Genomic DNA, 22,628 nt, shown 5'->3' on the forward strand with positions numbered 1-22,628 from the left:
TATATATATATATATATATATATATATCTGGTATGCTAAAGTCTTGTCATGACCACTAGTAATAGTATACCGTATACCTGGTGTGTTAAAGCTATGTAATAACTGCTATTGTATATCCTATACCAGGTATGTTATAAAAAAAAAAACTTGTTATAACGGATATTGTATACCATAATCTATTATACGGAAGCCTTGTAATACCTGCTGTTATAAATTTGATGTGTTACAAACTTGTAATGATCGCTACTGTATATCATACACTTTGTACTTTAAGTGTGTGATCCTCCTCATTGGTTCGAACCCGCGACATACCGCATCCGAGGCGGACGCTATAACCACTCGGCACCGGTGCGGTAATATGTTAAAAAATGATAACACCGTCAATGCATATTTAACTTACGGTTGTGATCCGATGAGGCAAAGAATGAAGTAAAATATGGGACAAAAACTTCTGATTGGGTCAGTGTGGGGCAAATTACACGCAGAAAAGTCTAAAAATTCATATGTAGACGAGATATTTTCTTTTGAAACTGTAATGTGAAGACCGATTGACCCACGCATAGTGAAGTACAATTTACAAAGAGGAACGCTTATAATTGGAGAAAAGTTAAAACTGCGATTCAGAATATTTTTCTGGGATTGATTTCGGGACGGAGAATGGGGTGGGGGGTAGTCGATGTGACAGGGCATTAAAATTAAAAGAACATTTTCATGAAAGTTTCAAGTGAATTTCTTATAAGTTAAATTATTAACATTAACCCACTTTTTCAAAGAAAAATAAACAACTTCCCAAATGTTCGAAGTATTGTTAAACGAATTAGGTGCAAAAACTTTTATCGAACGATACTTGTATATGAAAAGCTACAACAGGTGATGCCTCTCAAAGGAATGCATGAGGTTTATACATTTTTAAAAATGGCACTTTATTTTAAGCATTTCATAATTATTTGTTTTACTTAATCTTTGATTTCTATACACGTTACAAAACTTGAAAATATTTACCTTTAATTTATTTTTGCCTGTAGTGTTTCATGTTAACGTTTATTTATACGGGGCCACATAATCCTCTTTATGTGCAAATCTGTTTATATTTCTATTCGTAGAACTTTATTTTCAATCGGCACCACCACTACTATGATAACGTGCCGTTAAACGGCAATCCGTCATATATGCATATGCTAGTCATAGCTTTACCTTCACCTACATTGGTCAGAAAAAGACTCTTAAGTTTTTAAATTATATATTAATTGAATTATATATCACAACAGATTATTAAAAGTAGCTTTCATTATCCGAAAATGTAAAGCGGTTATGAAAAGGACCGTAGTTTTCAAACATTCGTTGACAACTGAGTCAAATTCCGGTACTGGTGAGATTTTTGCCTGCCAATTTAGGTCGGATCCCAAGCACATATGCTGTTACAAGATGTTGGCTTTTCCAACATGAAAGATGTTGTTTACCCATATGAAACTGAACAAATTTCTATTGAAAGGAGTAATACCGTAACTTTTCCAAGCATGAGACTGTACATATCTCGAAAAAAAAAAAACTTCCAAAATTCAGGTGGGTATATTAAAATTGGTAAAATATACTGGTAATGTCGCATCTGATCAATTTTTACCTTTCTACCGACGAAACCGTTGATAATTTCAATTAAGAATCGTTTTAATTAAATTTGACCAGGGATCAGTGTCTGTAATTGGCTTAAATACTGATGTTCTCAATCGACTTGCTACTTTAGGCCCAAAATTATCCTTGATGGTAAAAAAAAATACGAAATGTCCATTTCAAAATGTTACATGTTGTCATCGTAAGTAACCGTAGCCCTACTTATAATGCCCCCCCCCCCCCAACCGGGAAACGGCGAGTCATTTATTAATAATAATATTAATACAATTTACCATTTAAAAGAAGCTACGCCGTGTGAGTAAGGAACAGTGGTAGTTGGTCAAAATCTTAAAGGCGCTTTTTTCCTCAAACTTCAATTCGAATCTATTTCAGGATTTCGGTTTATGAGAAGAAATGTACCCTAAGCTTTACAAAAAAAGGATCATTTAATATGAACTAATGTACCAAAGCTATAAAAAAAACAACTTTTTCATACGTAATTGAACAGAACACCGCTTAGAAAGTACTCTAAAACAATTTCCTCATTAAACAATTTCCTCATTAATGGCATTCGTTAGTATATACAGTACCAACTAGGGCGTGAAGATTGTTGCAATGAACAGAGTTATCTCTTTACAATAATGCAATTTATCCGTTATCTGACACGATCTTAAATATCATAAAAAGCTTTAGGATCAAGCGTTTTCGAGAGCTGTATCACGTTTCGAAATAACGGCTAATAAACTGTAACTTCAACCACGAAAGTGCCTTCTTTTTCATGCAACTGAAGGTGTCAATATTGAGAGTGGGTATGAAGTATAGATATTAGCCAAATACACAAAAACTTATTTAATACTTTATATGGAAATCATTGGAGTATCGGATTTATTCAATACTTTATATGCAAATCATTGAAGTATCGAATTTATTCACGACTTTATATGGAAATAACTGGAATACTGAATTTATTCACTTCTTTATATGGAAATCACTGGAGTATCGAATTTATTCACTGCTTTATATGGAAATCATTGGAGTATCGAATTTATTCAATGCTTTATATGCAAATCATTGGAGTATCGAATTTATTCAATACTTTATATGCAAATCATTGGAGTATCGAATTTATTCACTACATTATATGGAAATCACTGGAGTATCGAATTTATTCACTACTTTATATGGAAATCACTGGTGTATCGAATTTATTCACTACTTTATATGGAAATCACTGGAGTATTGAATTTATCCAATACATTTTTATTCAACTCATTGGAGTATCGAATTTATTCAATAATTTTAATGCAGATCACAGGAGGATCGAACTTATTGAATACTTTATATGCAACTCGCTGGAGTATCGAATTTATTCACGGTTAAAGTTGTCATACAAAGACCAAAGAGAACTTGCTTGGTTGTCATCAATAATGTGAAGGGCCGCTTCACTTGACAACAAGTGCCTCGTAGCTTAAAAAAAAAAAAAAAAAACAGCTTGGATTTGTAACATTTGCCACTTGGGAAAATCTACTACGTATAAATTCTACTCACATTCAGCAGTGTGTACAAAGTATTGTTATCCTAGGCCATGAAACGCATTCAAGGGATCTAGAAGTATTTATTTTATAACATCATGCATAAAGCTGTTACTTCGAGACTATAATCGGGCTCCGAGACTTGTTCTGCAAGTCTGCTGTTTAATAAAGATAGAAAATCGGTGTGAACATTCATATGGTGAAAAGGTTTATATTCATTAAAGAAAACACTGATCGAAATATGTCCGAATTTATCTGACATGTGACTGGTAAATGACCTCCTCCCTACTGGGTTTTGATGTGCACACACATAATCAGAAGTTCCTCGGATCGGTGAGAAATGGTATGTGGAGATGTACGATCTATGTTCGTGATAATTAATGGATAAATCCTTGGCTCATTTGTGCGCGAACCCAGCAGTCTGCCTGACATAGCAATCTGCTGTTTAAACGGTAACAGTAAACTGCTTATGGAGAGAGAGAGAGAGAGAGAGAGAGAGTATTTAATGATACGGTACGGACACGGAGACATGAATGAGATATTTCGGTTTCTTATGGTTATGTGTCCTTCTTGATCATTACGTCATGTATTTTAGCCATAGGGCTTCCAATGAGAACGTTCGTCACTATGCAGCATAATTCATTTTAACTGCTAGGAAATACCTAGATTACAGTATTGTATTAATAAACTGGTAAACATATTTAATCAAATGCCGAATAAACTTTAATATTTGTGTACAATCTTCGCTTCCAATCTATAACCTTCAAGCGTTGTTAAGTAACGTATGCTTTCCCCTGCAATGCGACGTAAGTTTACCTAAGAACAACGGAACTAACTATCAAAGATGCGATGTGAGGCAAGCAGTTTATAGAAATGACAGTTCTCTTACAAAGCTCTCATAACCAGAATATCCGCCGCCTGGGACAAATGGTTTCCCATTATGAGTGATGCATCAACTTGTTCTGAATATTTTAATACGCTTATAACGGTTGTTGAAAACGACATCAACAACATTACTATCAGAGATAAAGTCTTCTACTTAAAGACCACCAAGCTATTCTCTTCTTAGGTGTGCTAGATTTAAGAAACGGGAGAAGAAGAAAAAAAAAAAAACACGCGTCTTTCTTTCCCACATAACACAAGTACTTTTCTTTTGCAATGCGTAAGGGATGAAAAGTGTGAATACAGAAGTTTTTAATTACTGACAATGTACTATTGTTGTTAGGTTTACATTGAAGCTGTCATTCCAGAAAGAAAATACATTTATTATAGTTGTATCAAGTCAGAAAGCAAATACGTAACTTGATAAACCATGGTAAAATGTTACAACTATAATATTTATAATATTCCCGATCTCCATCTAAACAGCAAATATGGAAAGCTTTAAATAATAATAATAATAAAAGTAATAATAATAAAAACAACACTATTTCAGACAATAGTCCATAAATATATACGAAACTTGATAAACCATGGTAAAATTTTAGATTTATACTATTCCCGATCGCAATCTAACACGCAGATATGGAAAGCTTTTAATAATAATAATAATAATAATAATAATAATAATAATAAGTGTTATGAATATTTGATTTAATTTAATTGTCTATTTGTAAGCTTTAATTTTTTTAAAATTTCATTACATGTCAAAGTAATGTAATCTTGATTACTTGATTTGGCATTCCCCCCCCCCCCCGAAAATTCAGTTTGACCTGACTCTTTTTATAAACACCTAAAAATAGAAACACTGTTTCTATCTTTGACTTAGTACCCGACCTTGATTCAGAAATCAATGACACAAGTAAATAACTTTCTATTTTTATTTTATTCTCGGAGTGAAATGATTGGTTTTTATCGAGGTCATACTGAGAGTACGTAATTAGATATGTAAACAGCGTATATTTCGCAATTCTGGGTCTTTCAGAAATTGCACAGTAGTTAGATTTAATAGTGATGTTTAGATAGATATTTCTCAGCGTGGGCTTTTACTTTGGCAACTGGAAAGTGTTTCTTTGTGCCAAGTTTAGAGTTACATTTTAATTTTTATTCAAATTAATTGGATTCTAAAAAATTAATTCTTTTTCCTGGAAATATTTCAGTGCTCATACAGAATACATGGGCAAAGACATTTCTTGAAATTTATTCGGAATTCAAACACCGAATATTATTTTCTGTGATTCAAAGAACTGTAAATACATCAGCGCTATACTGACTACAGTATACGTCATCACCTTTTATTTTGGATTTTTCGTCGGGACTAGAACTTGAATTCATTAGAACATTTCATTACTAGGACTTCTAAATTTCAATTCGTGGATTATTCTTGGATTATTTCTGGATTTGATTTCTTAAAACCCAAGTTCTTATTTTTTCATTTTTACATTGTTTTTCCAGAAAAATAAATTATTTGTTAAATTTTTCAAAGCGTGTTGTTTTCACTCTCTTTTGTTACAGTTTATTAAAGCATAAACACGTAACATAATAATAATAATAATAATAATAATAATAATAACACTATTTCAGACAAAAGTCCATAAATATATACATGTACATAATATTACGGGCACTTATTAAGTCATGCAGCAGTGTGAATACTGTCCCCACGGTCCCCACAATGACGAAAGGGGCGGTGGGGCATTCAAGAAGGGAGCCCAAACTCCCACGTACGCTGAGGTGCCCATTTGTGAATTTGTGCTGGAGGCCCACACTAGTACGTAACGCCACTGAATTAATACAAAATAAGCAATGCAGGCTCTTCCGAGTTCAAACTTCCTTTTACACGGGATATACCTCATACAACTATTTTGTAACACACGGGTTGTCCATTATACACTAATTTTGTCACCCACGGATATATATGATACACTAAGTTTATCATACGGGAATTACGACGCTAAATATCGGAAATACGCAAGCAAAGACTTCAAACCTATTTAAAAGTTTACTGATCACTCCATTAAAAACGTCTACTGATCACTCAAATTAAAAGTCCACTGATCGCTCAAATATAATCTCTATTGATCACACAAATTAAAAGTCTGTTGATCACTCAGATATAATGTATATTGATCACTCAAATTAAAAGTCTATTGATCACTCAAATATAATGTATATTGATCATTCAAATTAAAAGTCTATCGATCACTCAAATTAAAACAATTAAAGTCATGTGTGCGTGTGCGTTAGATTTTTAACATAGCTTTAACAATTTTAGTCATATCACTATAATGTCTGCAGTGTGACAGTTTATAGTAATGTTTATCATTGGGGAATCATGCCACAGACACAACTGTAGCATCATGTCCCACCCAGTCACATTATCCTGACATCAGACCTAACACTAACTTCTTAATGCTAAGCGCATTTAAACTAAACTTATATAGTAACTATGAAAATTTGTACAAGAACAAAATAACAAAGGGTCGAAATTTATGACAGTTAAAGGTTAAATGCATTGTTATAAGCACTATCAAAGGTACAAACTTTTATTAAGAAAGTTTATCAAATATAAAAACACAGATGAGATGATGCAGGAGGAGATGGAAGTCATTAACTGGTCCTGTAGGATAGCAATACGGGTTTTGTGTAGATTGATTTTCATTAGAAGCATCTTACAAAGAAGATGTTTTCTCGCATACACTGATGTACACACAAAAGAACAATCAAATTTGTACATGCTATATTCTGTCCAATTCTCGTGGCGAGAATATAAAACAGGATATGCATGTATTTATAGAGTTTAACACATTAACCTCTGGCGATGAGTTTACGTGGCAGGAGGTAGTAGCCTATTGCCGAGCTCTGTAGCGTCAAGGTCATGTATGATACACTAAAGTGGGTGGTATTATAGAAAGGTAGACAGATGTAGCTCTACAATGATACCAAATAATCTGTAAATTCTAGTTGCACTACAAAATACAGAGGGGAAAATCTCATTTTTTGGGCCCGATTTTTCTTCCACCTAAAAATCGCCCGTGGTCGGAGTCAAATTTTGTGTCTGGATTTTAGACTTTTTGGTCTCAGATCTAAGGCAGACCGGTATGAACTGCAAACAGACAGATGAACCTCTGCAAAAAGTAGGATAAGATGGGCATCTGGAATAAAGAGTGGTCTCAAAAACAAAAAAAGAACTCCAACATTTACCCTTCTGCTCATGCGCGAGCAAAATAGCCAATGAAAAACGATGTTTCTAACACAACTATTGGAAAATCACCTGGAAGTTGATGTATTATGATATATTCAGAAATAGCTTTCAAAATGTGTTTCCTACCTGAATTTCAGGCGAAAACGACAAAAACCTCCAGGGGTTAATGTGTTAACGGGATATCAGCATGATACTGGTAGACTCCCGATTCAAAATTAAGTTCTCGAAATGTAAAGATTCTTTATCTTGAAGAAAAATGGAGAAGAAATTAAAAAAGTTGCCAATTAATGACTTGTGCCAGAAACTGAGAACCTAACTCAACCCAACAGAATATGTCTCTTTATCATCTCACAGATGTTTCTGCTTTTCTCGACGAAAAATATGGGCATTTAATGAAGCGTGTCTGCCCAGAGTGTGCTTCGTCTATGGGTGTATCTTTTCTCGTTTTTATCTATGGATCTGGAACAATTAAGCTCATGACATTCTACTGTATTCAAGAATCTTAAGTCCCTCTGACTATCCGACATATCGTACATCCCACGAATTTGACATAAGATGGATCGTCCGTGTGGACATGACCTACTGTACATCACACGAATTTGACATAGGATGGGTCGTCCGTGTGGACATGATCTATTGTACATCGCACGAATTTGACATAGGATGGATCGTCTGTGTGGACAAGACCTATTCTACATCGCATCTCACTCCTGTCCGTGTGCGTATGAGTATTTGCTTGACCAACATGGGTATGTTAGAAAACTTGCCAGTTGTTTCCCCTGGGTCAGAGGTTCTTCCCTTGGTCTTCCTATGTACGTCCTCCACCAAACTAAATCTAATATCGGACGAGGCAAGAGGTAACGTAAGTTTTACTTGCGATCTCGTTCTTCACCCACATGAAGCACGTACGAAGGATTTATCCCACAGGACAAAAGCAAATTAGTTTTTCCAGTGTGGGTGCACCAAGAACAAAAAAAGTTTACATCATGGAAAATTGGCGCCAATATGCAAATGTTTATACGATAGCAGACAGACGAAATCCAATAAGATAAACATGCCAGAGTGATATGTTCCTATTGAATCTAACTTGATGCTGAATTTAAAGGTCAGAGGTGGTTGTAAAGCGAGCCTGAATCTCCAGGGACTTGCAATTATCGTATAGGATATTTGACATAAATATCAAATCCAAATTTGTAACACAGTCTGCATAAAGCGCTATTTAGGTTCTGCTATAAAAAGCAAAGCAAACAATGGATATTTATGGTATTCAGTCGACAAAGTCGTTTTAAATTTTTATCGCTTAAAAAGGGACTTATTGATTGACAATCCACCGTAAACCATGTACTGAGTTTCGCATGGAGACATTTTTTAAATGCACTTTCTGATACACTCCATTCATATATATATATATATATATATATATATATATATATATATATATATATATATATATATATATATATATATATCATAACTACTTTAATTATAGCAAGCGCTGTTGGTTGTACTTTCAAGATAATCTTTAAATAGACCATTTCACATACAAAATTTAATAACACTTATAAACGCCAATGATTAATATGTGTTCAATAAAACAGAGATTCCGTTGAGATATCCTCGATATGACTTCTGGATGGGAATTTAGAAATAATGCAAATATTAACGTGCCTTGTCCAAGGACACACCACAATACATTATCGAGGCTGATCTGGTGATAAGATCTGAATCTGTACTCTCCTGGTTGATTCAGGTACGACAATGTCTGAGCTACCGCAGCTCCAAGCTCTTACGACAGTCCAGCTTCCGTCAGTCGTCTCTTACGACAAGCTGAAGAACAAATCATGCTAGTCTGAGCAAAGGTGACGCTCACCAGTTTCATATTTTGCATAGGTTAGAATTTTAAAGAAAAAGAATTTCACTAGGTGTCCTCACTGGTTATACTGGTTATTTAAAAAGGACCCTGTATATCTTAGGTATTTTTTTTTATTTTATTTAATTCCCTTTATTTTGGTATATGATTGATGGGTGTATTATGGGTTATAGAGCATACAGCTTGACCTTACTTCAAATGTGCACCTTTCAAATATCTGCTAGCTCCGCTTGGTGATTTTCACTTCCTGGACATCAGAGGTAAATCGTAAAAAAATGAGCCGATAACTTTTTTTTACATTTTATATATTTGGTAATTCACTGATTGCACTTTCAGAAGCTGTTATTGTCTAGTCTGTCAAAATTCATTTTCCCTATTGTAATAACTGCTAAGTATAGTGTACTTTAGACTAATTCAGGCTGATTTTCGGAGCACAAGGGAGCAGTCATGCTAGTTAGCAGTGTGCTTACATCATTTACAATCTCTTCAAGTACAATACCCAGTGAAATTTCAGCCACATTACATGTCAGTAACATAGAGGTATGCCAACAATCTCACCATTGTGCATGTTGCAAATGTAAACAACTTCACCTTACACCCACCACTTTCTCAGAAGTTCATAATATATGTAGAGCGTCCCCAAGGAAAGTGGTTTGGGATATCTGTAGTCAATTCTACATTCTATATTGTTTTATTTGGTTATTTTCAAATTAGATGGTATCGATCCGTTAACTTTGTTTACATAATACTCCTCTTTCATGGTGATGGAACTCTGAGTAGATATCAATGTCGTGGGAATACATGTCAGAACTCGAGATGCTCGCAAGGTTAATTCGCTACCAGGGACAGGTTGAAGTAAACGGTGTAGGCTACAGAAAACTTGTTTGTTTAGAACTTTCGCCCGTAAACTGGAAAAGTGCTATGTGATACCATTGTGAATTAAAAGCGGTCAGACGGACAGGTTGTGGTAATTTAAATAGTTAGCAACCGTGACTTTACAGCATTCTGTATCACTCAATTGATGAAACGTTTAATGCTAACATTTAGCTCCATTTATCGCAAATAGCAACACAGCTAAAATACAAGAACGATCGTCATTCTAGTTCAAAAATAATAGCAATATACTAATAAAATGCTTAAGTATTATTTCTTTATAACTGCTCATTACATATGTATTCGCAAACTATGCATCTATCGCTTGCAGATTTTATTCTTGTCCCACAGATTTTATTCTTGTCCCACGCCCCATCCCTCACTCCATCAGTATCTATAATTTTATCAATTTCTCGTATCCAGGGCCGACAAGAGGGGGGAGCAACCGGGGATATATCCTCTGGTCCCGGGCCCGTAAGGGAGCCCCGGGCCGAACAAAACTTTTTAATTTTATAAAACAAAATTTTTCTATGAACAAGAGCTAGAAGAGACCCGGGTGTTTCGTACCCTTGGGCCCATGATCGCTCTCAACGACCCTGTTCACATCCGAGCCATCTCGCTCGTTCATTTAAAAATGTCGTTTATAGTGTTGAACCAAAGTTGTCGTGTGTGTGTGTGTGTGTGTGTGTGTGTGTGTGTGTGTGTGTATGTGACATGGATTTTTAACGTAGCTTTAACAATTTTTCAGTCATATCGATACGATGTCTGCAGTGTGGCAGTTTATAGTAATGTCTAGCACTGTGGCATCATGCCGCAGACATGCAGCATGATGTCCCACCCAGTCACGTTATCCTGACACCATGCCGACCAGTCCTAACACTAACCTCTTAATGCTGAGCGCCAAACTAGTCAGCTTTAGTACCATTCTTGTTAAGTCTTTGGTATGCTTGGTCGGGGATGGAACCCACGATATCTCGCTTCCGAGGCGGACGCTCTAACCACTAAGCAACCGGAGTGGTCACCAAAGTTGTCGTCATTAAATATGTGATTGGTACAGTGTTACACGAAGACGTGCTCATTATAGAAATGATTCATACAGTTTAACCAACTAGGTCCTCATTACATGTGTGATTTATACAGTTGAACCCACGAGGTCCTCATTACATGTGTGATTTATACAGTTTAACCAACTAGGTCCTTATTACAGATGTGATTTATACAGTTTAACCAACTAGGTCCTTATTACAGATGTGATTTATACAGTTTAACCAACTAGGTCCTTATTACAGATGTGATTTATACAGTTTAACCAACTAGGTCCTTATTACAGATGTGATTTATACAGTTGAACCCACGAGGTCCTCATTACATGTGTGATTTATACAGTTTAACCAACTAGGTCCTTATTACAGATGTGATTTATACAGTTGAACCCACGAGGTCCTCATTACATGTGTGATTTATATCTTCTTGAGCCTGGGAGTCAATTAAGATGCGATAATAATAATAATAATAATAATAATACTCTATGATAATCCCCACATTTGTGTCGGGACAAAACTGCGTATGATTTTAACTATCAATGCTTGATAAAAACGATATGCGGGCCAGCTTGATGTGATTCATAAGCATAGATCAGCCCGACTTCCCTGCTTTTCCCAGACGCTATTTTGGCAGTACCCTATCAAAGTTACTATTTTCTTACCGCTGTTTTTTTCGTGGGTATGAAAAACATTAGTTGATTGTGCCGATATGCGTGTATGTGTAATGGAAAACAAGCAAGTTAATGGATATCTCGTGCGAAAATACAAACTAAAAGCAAATTTGTTTGTGGGAACATCGTAAATAAGTGATGTCTGTGTATATTCTGCAACCAGCCAAGATATCATGGAGGGTGGATAGATGGTAAAAATAAATAATTCTTCCATATTAGTGTCAATCTCAAGTCATAGTCAAAGATTAATTGTGACGTCATCATAAAGTCAGTGTAATAATGAATTACTTGGAAGAGAGAAAAATAATCTATTGGAGGGAAAACTTACTTGAAAACAAAACGATTATTCTTTACAAGGAATATTTCGAACGTTGGAAAGACACCTGGATGAAAAGAAAAATTCCCAAACACGTTTCTAATCAAACCTTATGTAAGGAACGCAGACATTGATTTCCTTCTCAATTCACGCAAGCGCATTAGAATTCTAGAAAATAAGAACCATCACTAATCAGTCAGTACTATATTAATGATTTACTTAAGATAAGTTGTTGTTGTTGTTGTTGTGGGGTTTAACGCCATTTTTCAGCACACGATAGGCTATACATGGCGGCCAGTATTAATGGTAAGAACAACGGAAAACCCAGGAAAGAACCACCGACCCACGAGAAGCTATTGGCAAGCTTTCTCACATACCCATTTTGGCTGAATCCGAGACTCGAACCGCCGCAGACAAAGGTGAGATGGCAGTGATCCGTAACGAAGAGCGCTTTAGACCACTCGGCCAATCGGGGCCCACTTGATACAAGTACGAGATGAATGAGAACATAGACCTAAATGACAACTAACAGCTCATGTTCTCATAATTTGATCATGTGATTTCAATTGAGCACAAACAAGAAAAATACATAATTCTATCTGATATGAGCACCTTTTTATATTACATTTTTCTATTTACACAAAGATAAATATATTAAATCAGCTGTCTCTAGAACAAATAATGAAATTTGTTAACTTCCAAAATTTCACTAAAAATTGACCAACACATGAACATTGATATTTCAATTGACTCCTTAAACTACAAGTGTCAAGTTAGGGTCACTCACTCAGACATTTTTTTCGCTTGACGATTAGAGAATCTGGCCAGGATTAAGGTCACTAACTTGATGTAAATAAATGTTTTAAACTGCTGAAGAATAAGGGACTTTATACTGACGTTCAGTTGAGCAACATAAAATTAAACAATGACAATACCATTGCACTGTAATTGCATAATTATAATCGGTGGATATTTGACTGTATCCAGATGATTTTAAAGAAAATTTGTTAATATGTAGATATAATATAAGCTTCAAGCTGCAACATTTTAACCTAAATCAACGCTTCATTCAGCGACAGAATACGCAACAATATAAGGAATGAACCGCTTCTTGAAAGTTCTACGTAGTTCTACAAAACCCTAAAGGATCACGCTACGTCGGGGCTATATCATTACCCGTGTGTCAGTTTAATTGTACTTCACAACACACTGAAAAATGACATATAAATGTCTAGTATTTAAGATATACTTGTTTACACTGATAATGCAGTACTTTATAGGCCAGTTCCATTGTATAGACACTTTTCCCACAATCTCGGAGAGAAATAAATTCTAATAACCAGTGAAAAATGCATTCCAAATTCACAGCTTGAAATGATCAACAACCCGTTTTAAAATCACATCGTGATTTTCTTCTTTCACGAACCACTCCCAAAAGTGCCATGAAGACCGATGACGATAAGAAATCAACATTCGAGACCAATCTTGATAACAATTTTTAAAAAAAACACGTAAGACTGCGCAAGGTCAAAATTAGGTGATACATTTGCTAGCAATATCTCGACCTACTCTCTTAGCAAACGAGAATCTCAAGTTTCGTAAGATGCGAAACCCAGTTTGGTTTGTCGTGACATACTTGATAACGTTTTATCTCTAGTGTTACTTAAGTTAAGATACTTACATCACAACTGTTCTATAGGAAATCCTTACCTTACATATGACATTATGAAGGTGTCGTTACGTAAGGCGTAATAACCGAGTCATTCATGTACACTGCAAAGTATTTTCGCTAATATATTCTCATATTTCGTCATATCGCTATTTTTCGTTTATGGCATCTTACATATGTGATCAGATGAGCTGAAATTTATAACAGTTGTCGATTTGGTTTGTTTCGTCCCTGGCGTTATACATGAAAGCAACCCTCTGTATTATATTCTGCCGAAACAGGCCGGAGTTAATTGCCAAACAGACAGGTGATCAAGCTCGAACCGATTGCGTTCCCAAATCAAACGCAACCTTAGTGATTTAACCGGACATATTCGTAAAAGTCAACAACATATACAAAGCCTCTGAAAGGAACAGACTGGATTGCACTCACCTCTAATATACGAATCCACGTGGTAAGTAGGTGTGTGGCAGATTGGTATGGTTTTGTGGTAATCGGTGAAGACTGATACATTTATAAACTTGTCGTGGTGAATTACAGCTGTACATATAATAGGTTGCAAGTCTTTTGCATGTGATGAAAGTAAAGTTGTTAAAATCCCACATACACTATACGCGCTATTATGTACTATTTGTACAACCATATTATTGGTGTTAACACTCTGAGGCCGCATTCAAAAAAATGTTTGAAAATTACATTTATGTTGTCAGAGATAAATTGTGTGAAAAATGACGGAAAATGCATTTACAACCAACCCTAGACCTTTTGTTTTTTTGGTGCACAATTTTTCTTGTTTCACATTCATCTTACATTTATTTATTAACATACATAGGGTACAGTTTTTGCACGTTTTATCTAGTATACAAAACAAAGCCTTTGAAAACTGGACACCATTAACCAAAGCTCGCACATATTATTTAGTCTTTGACAGATAACTCAGATCACGTCTGCTCCCTGATCATCTCAACCGTGATACTGAAATCGTAAAGCAAGAGTCTCATGAGGTTTAGGAGTTTGAAGTTGTCATTGCTCCGGAAACATTTTTAAAAAGTTATTTATCGTCACAAGTGAGCAATTATCAGATGAAAGCAAAGCTAAACGAATGACAGACGTATGAAAGGTACGTGAAGTCACGAAGCAGTAAACAATGCAATAGGTAGTAATAGATGTTATGATGGAGAGAGCTGTGTGTGTGTGTGTGTGTGTGTGTGTGTGTGTGTGATTTGAATGTTTAACGTAGCTTTAAAAAATGTTCAGTCTTGTCGCTACGATGTCCGCAGTGTGGCAGTTTATAGTGATGTCTATCACTGGAGCATCATGCCACAGGCATGTAGCATCATGTCACACCAAGTCACATTATCCTGACACTAGGCCGACCAGTCCTAACACTAACCTCGAAAACCTCTAATGCGAGGCAGCTATTCATACCATTTTTTAAAGTCTTTGGTATGACTCGGCCGGGGTGTGAACCCGAGATCTCGCGCATCCGAGGCGGACGCTCTAAACACTAAGGCCACCGGAGCGGTCATGGACAAAGGTTCTATCGGGCCAAAATAAATTAAAGGAATTGAAGATAAGACCATTTATTCCTTTTGACTGCAGAGTGTTGAAACTATCTCAGATATTCTTCAACAATACGAATTCCAAATTAGCTGCCTTGGTGGCCATCTTGGTACCATTTTCATTTGTGAACAAGCAGCTAACGACTGCAAGATTTCTGAAAACAGCCGTTGTGTCGGCCATATTGGATGTACTACTGGCACTATTTCCAGTTAGAAACAAATGGATATCTTAAGAAGTGTATTGGTGTTGATATAGATATCCATTTGGGAGGAGAAGACATAATAATATTTTCAACATGGCATTAGTGACGACCAACGTGAGGGTCAGTTGGCATTATTTTCAGTTGTGGCCAGCTAGATACTAAAAGAACTATTCTGATGCAAAACTCCTGTCAAAACGACTTTTCCATGTATGAGGAGTTGTAAAAAAAAATTATGATCGCACCATTTTCCTTTACAGTCTACTAGACGTGATAATCAGTCTTTCAGTATAAAAAAAATGTTTATGTGGTTATTCATTTAGAATAATTTAAAGATGGCCACTGTGGCGGTCATATTGGAGGTTGTTGTTGTTGTTGTTGTGGGGTTTTACGCCATTTTTTAGCACACGATAGGCTCTGCAGGCGGCCAGTATTAATGGTGGAGGAAGAACCCGGGAAAACCCCGAGAAGAACCACAGACCCACGAGAAGCTACTGGCAAACTTTCTCACATACCCACATTGGCCGAATCCTAGACTCGAACCCACGCAGACAAAGGTGAGATGGCAGTGATCCGTAACGGAAAGCGCTTAGACCACTCGGGGCCCCCATATTGGATGTCTAAGCGGCACTGATTTCATTTAGGACAGCTGGATATTATAGTCTTTTAGTAAATATTCCATGTTTATATGAAAATAAGTTCATAGGAAGTGTCGATAACAAGATTCGCAAGATGGACAATGTGGATGCGCGAGCGGCAACAGTTTATTTAGGACCAATTAGATATGATAAGTCATTTAGTGCAATCCCATATTGATACGACCATCCGTTCTGAAGGAGTAGCGATAAAAAGATTTAACTGGATGGCTGCCGTGGCGGCCATACTGGGCGTCAGATCGGCACCATTTTCATTTAGGACCAACATTATAGTAAGTCCTTCAGATGAAACTCCATATTGATATGACCATTTATTCAGAATGTGCATCGATAACAATGCTTATTGGATATTAGATGGCACCAATGTTCATTTAGGACCAATTGGACAACATATGAAGACTCATGACGACAGCCCCATGCCAATATGACTTTCCATTTAGGAGAAGTAACGATCACAAGATTGTAAAGTGCCTTGTCGAAAGACACCCCTCAGTAACTGTTAGTGGCTGATTCATTGGTGGGAACTAAATATCACCTATTTGATCAAGAGTCCAACAAACCAAGAGTTTGGAGGTTTCGAAAAGAAATAACATTAAAGCTAAATCTCGCTTTGCGTATCTGATCACACACACCAGAGAAGCTTCAAGAAAGGAATCTGGGGTAGTTTTTGTACAAATTGGTGTTAATTTAATAACACCCAATAGCTAGCACCTCAGACTGGACATTCATCATCTACAGCTTGTTTTAATTAATTTACCAAGTCTGTATTTTAGATGTATCTGACTCGTAGTGGTATAAGGCCGGTGCAACAATGAGGCAGTGTCAGAAATCCTATCATATGGGATTGTTACAACAGTATTGTATGTCTATTTCATCCCACCATTCAAAGTTAATACATTGTACTAATCCCCGCACCCTATTCTTTTTCTACAACAGAACTTTACACAATTACTCAAGTGTTCATCTACAATAACACTAGTTATGCATAAATATTAAGAACTGTACAAATGACTAAAGGGCATTGACGTTTTTGACGATAACGTAAATCTCGGTGCAAACATTATCATTATTTATGAAGATTGCAGTTGAACGCATATATAAATTTCAAATCTTGGAAATTAAAAGTTTCATTGCGTAATAAAGGGGTTAGCATTAACAACCAAACGTCAACTTTTCCGGCAATATTAAGATGAAATAAATGTTTTAGAACTGAAAGCATGAACTCAATGAAAATATTTTGTTTTGAATTTACTCCACGTCACTACTCTCTAATAAAACAAAAAGAAGTTTTAACAATAGCAAATTTAAAATATTATCAATCATTGTTCATACTTTCTAATATTTCGTATGCTATCAACTCTTAAATGTATATTCCTCTCCCCACCCCCTTCAATTTTGGTGCAGATAGCTTTTTTATTAGTAAAATTTAGGTACTCAAGAAAATTATATTTTTTTTAGTTGTTAGTACACATAGTTAAACCAAATATAATAAAAAAAGATGCGTACGAAACTGTAGACAACAGTAATATCAGGAAGAAATATGCAGACTATAACTTGAAACATATCTTACCATAAATCCGAGCAAAAGCAGACAGACGGACAATGCAAAACCGTACAATCACACACACACACACACACACATACACGCACACACACACACACACACACACACATATATGGGAAATGCACAACATTTCAAGTAAGAATACTCTTGAAATACATTATCAGCCTTCTAAAGTAATGGACAGATGAACACTTACAGAGGTGGATATCAAAAATACAAATGGGAGTGTACTGATCTCTGCTCTAAATTCAGTAATGAATCACAATAAAATGATACGTGACGAATAACAAACAACAATACATCAGTCTGATCTTTAACAATAAAACCCTTGCTCTAGTAATAAAACCTGTGCTAAACTTAATTAGACGTAAGAGATGAAAAAAATATCTACAAAGAGTAAGAAAAGGCGAAACACAATGCACACCCTTAAGTTTGCAAGAAAAACAAGAAGATAACGGCGTGTAGTTAGTTGATATCCGAGACCCTTCAACAGCAGCATTATCTTCATATGAGATGCAACTAGTGCAACATATGACCTAATGTCTGCGTCTAACAGAGACAAAAAATTAAGCCGAAATCCCTGACTTTGAATGTTAATGAGGTGAGCTGGTTGGCAAGCAATAAAGACAATATCGAACTTTTAAAGGTGTAATTCCAGGTAAACATTCAACGACTATTAAAGTATTAAATACCTATGTATTACTGTTATTAAAAACATTCTGAAGTCCTTATTGATTTACTTATTTACCTATTAATATTTATCATCTTAATCGTCTTGGTCGTCATTATTTTTTTTCATTATTATTATCATTATTATTATTATTATTATTATTATTATTGGTAATCTTGTTGATGCACAATAAGTTGGCATGCAATCTGAAAATTCATTTTAAAACATTGTTCAAGGCAAGTGATTAACCTATTTCAGTTTTTCAAAACAATTTTTTCTCAATATTAAACTGGTGAGATAGGATCAACATCAACCAGAGACAAATTAGAAATTAACACTGCTAGTGCCAGTTGTTATACCTATCCTTTGACAGCGCTATAAATGCTAAATCTAAGAGTTACAATGATATTACTAATACTGATACAACCCAGCAGCAACACTGTTACAATGATATTAACCCAGCAGCAACACTGTTACAATGTTATTACTAATACTGATACAACCCAGTAGTAACACTGTTACAATGGTATTACTAATATTGATACAACCCAGCAGCAACACTGTTACAATGTATTCCTAATACTGATACAACCCAGCAGCAACACTGTTAAAATGCTATTACTAATACTGATACAACCCAGCAGCAACACTTACAATGCTATCAATAATACTGATACAACCCAGCAGCAGCACTGTTACAATGCTATTACTAATACTGATACAACCCAGCAGCAACACTTACAATGGTATTACTAATACTGATACAACCCAGCAGCAGCACTGTTACAATGCTATCACTAATACTGACACAACCCAGCAGCAGCACTGTTACAATGCTATTACTAATACTGATACAACCCAGCAGCAACACTTACAATGGTATTACTAATACTGATACAACCCAGCAGCAGCACTGTTACAATGCTATCACTAATACTGACACAACCCAGCAGCAACACTTACAATACTATTACTAATACTGATACAACCCAGCAGCAACGCTGATGCAATGGTATTACTAATACTAATACAACCCAGCAGCAACACTGTTACAATGGTATTACTAGTGCTAATACTATCTCAACATCATCTATGTTACAATACTCTAATACTGATATTATCCCAACATCAACATTGTTACAAATCTATCTATACTTATACTACCCAACATCAATAAGTTACAAAAGCCTACCTCTGCCTCGAATGTGTTATGTACAGCTACAGTCTTTTTGTCCACATTGTACAGTGCCTGGTCCCTGTGGTCCCGGTACTGAAAGAACTGTTCCCCGGTCCCCGGGCTTAACACTGTCAACACCGATATTATTGCTATAGACTTTTGAACCAAATCTCTGGCCATGATCCGAGAAAGAATAATCAGTACACGCCAACTTGGCGTTGGCAGTATGGACAGCTGTTAAATATTACCAAACGTTCTAAACTATTTTATTTTTTGACAGTCGTTTTCCCACTTTATCACGTGAGTATTGGTCCGCCGTCTTCAGATTCAACCTGTTTTATAGAATCAGCTGTTACTATTATCCGCGTGGTCCTCCCGCGAATCGTACCACACAGAAGAGAACATGTCGCCCAGTTGTACTATAATTCAACATAGCACGGAAAATTAAGATGTCGTGGGAGTTGGATAAAAATATATTACGTTGCTCCGCTGCATGAATTGGAGTCGACTTGTCCATCCATCTGAAACGAAAATAAACACCAACAATAAATCCACCGTTATTTTCCTTCTAATTTCAACAACACCACTTTAAAAAAAACTTTAATTGACTCCAATTATTTCCTTACCAATTATATATCAAGTGGTCTTGTAGTAAGATACACCCTCCAATAAGCTAACCGAACGTAGTCAATGAAGAAAACAGAGAAAATGACACTCAAAAAAGTCCATTAAAAGCGTATTGTTAATTTTACGACAAAATCTTCAAAAACATTAAAACTTGTGTTCCATTCACAAAGTTTTCAAACGTTGCCATGATGCTAGTGCAGATTGATGCAAAAGAGGATAGCTTTATGTCGCGCACCATGTATTCTTTAGACAAGAAACTAATCCACAATAAAACACAGATATATCTCTTGGCTTCTCGCCTAATCCGTGGGACGAACTGTGGCAAACATTATAGTAACAATTAACCAATGATAACAGCGCTGGTGAGCATCGCCTGATTTTACTTGTTTAGTGTTCGGAGTTCACACTTTGCCATCATTTGCAGTATAGGTATGAAACTGCACTGCACTTCGGGCCATTTGGCTAGAGGCTAGCGCGATACGACGTCAGTCCGTAGTAGTACAATGATTCGGCACGTGGGGGGATTAGAAGCGTTTTATGCTTCTTGCAGTTGGCGCATGCCCAGTACTGCTCTCTAATACAAAGGCAATATCATGTCACTCACCGACTCTGCAAAGTGGTTGCCAGGTCTATATATTGTTTCTGCCGTTTTAGTCTTATCAAAACCTCCTACTGATCAACATATAATACTCCCAACTCGACCAGTGTCTACCTAACACCAGCACTTGGGAAGCCAACATAGCCCCATCATTTCTGCATGGCCAAGTACAGGTGATGCCTACCATTGCCCTGTATTCACATGTGTCTGATCTGAAGTACAAAGGCTTGACCCTTATTCATCGGAACAAAGACATTTAGAAATACATGAACACTATCTTTGAAAAATTTTAAGTGATTCTTTTGAGGACGAGAAGCATGCTATCACTCTGAAAACTACTGCTTGCTCCAAATTTGAATTTAATTTATATAAATACCATTAAAAACGATGTGACGTTACCTGCAAGAGGCGGAATCGCTTAAATTCATTCATGGGTAGAATCAAACTGGCAGCAAGATTGTCACTGCTGTTTATAGCGTACGGCGATTTACTACGAACACACAGGTGACTGGGAGTCATTCCTAAGGCTTTCAAATGTTATAGTCTATTTCTGTTAATGTACCTGTAATTCACTCTCGATTTTTATAAAGAGACTCTGAATTACATCATTCCTGAATTTTTTGTTTGTTTAAAATCCAGGAAGTAATAGTACTGAAGACAAAGTCTATCTTATTTTAATTATTCAACATTGAAAACAGTAGCTATAGTGAGCCCTTTTCAAAGACTTCCAGTCGTATAGTTATTGTTGGAAACAGACTATAGTGTGTCTTTGCTGTAAGATGAGTTTCGGTCAACAACTAGCGTCTGTATACTTTGATTGCATAGCATACTGCTTGTTAAAAGTAAATCACCATTCTCTGTAACAAAGCTAAACAATAGCCGTTAATGACATTTATTACTCGTGCCAATAAAGACAAATGTTGAATTGACATCAGTAGCAATCGTTAAGGCAAAGAAAATATATTAATCTTGATTTTGGAGTGCGATGGGCATCTATCATGTTTAATATCTAAACCATCAATAAAATAAATACATAAATAAACAAAATGGACCTAAATTCAGTGAAAAATCTAGTAGACGACATCGAGCATTAATTAATTTCCGACGACATATTTTAAAATATTCTGTACCTTTTAACAAAGGAAGTAAGTCTTACATGTTGAATATTCGTTACAAAGTATGTTAAATACGTAATTCAAAACATTATTAAAAATTTAAATTAAACAGTGATTTGATCTTTAGTGATTTTTTTTAAACAGTGTACTATTGTTTCAGATGTTCAAATCGTTACAATACAAGACTGTACATATGACAACTGAATTTCAACTTTTAAAACGATACTATTTTCAAAGGAAAAAAGCAAGGTTTGACTAAGTTTAAATGTCGGTAGACGTGGATGGCGAAAACTATTACTAGGTTGAACGGAGTGAATATACATTTATTAAAGAAAAAATATATGTGAAAATGTGGTTATATCTATCTAATCAATACATTCAATACCGTATAGACGTAGCATATACTCTGTTGTATTTCATATCTAATCAATACATTCAATACCGTATGGACATAACATATACCCTATACGTTCAGTACCGTATAGACGTAACATATACCCTATACATTCAATACCGTATAGACGTAACACATACCCTATTGTATTTAATATCTAATCAATAATTTCAAATCCATATTGACGTAACATATACCCTATTGTATTTCATGCAAAACCAAACTAAGTATGTATTTATTCAGGGATTATTTAGAATTGGCCAGCTCTCTGATATTGACTTGGGAGTACAGCGATTAGCTAGGCTTGGGGAATTGCTCTGTCTCTAATACGTAGAAAAC

The 22,628-nt window shown here is 35.7% G+C and overlaps 1 protein-coding gene across 3 annotated transcripts in view; it reads right to left on the reverse strand.

The window, feature by feature from the left end:
* The window catches only part of LOC149795471 (matrix metalloproteinase-21-like), a 168,455-nt gene that overhangs the window by 40,112 nt on the left and 105,715 nt on the right, over positions 1–22,628 (reverse strand). For 2 of the 3 annotated variants that reach the window (XM_089965261.1, XM_089965263.1), the window contains exon 2: positions 19,571–20,076. In XM_089965261.1, the coding sequence (XP_089821387.1) occupies positions 19,571–19,735 (165 nt within the window). In that variant the 5' untranslated portion in view covers positions 19,736–20,076. Of the gene's footprint in view, positions 1–19,570; positions 20,077–20,181; positions 20,560–22,628 lie in introns of those variants that run through there. The other variant, XM_089965260.1, reaches the window with a different exon arrangement.

The sequence above is a fragment of the Sinohyriopsis cumingii genome, chromosome 7, assembly GCF_028554795.1.
Source record: "Sinohyriopsis cumingii isolate HCF-2022 chromosome 7, ASM2855479v2, whole genome shotgun sequence".
Taxonomy (NCBI): domain Eukaryota; kingdom Metazoa; phylum Mollusca; class Bivalvia; order Unionida; family Unionidae; genus Sinohyriopsis; species Sinohyriopsis cumingii.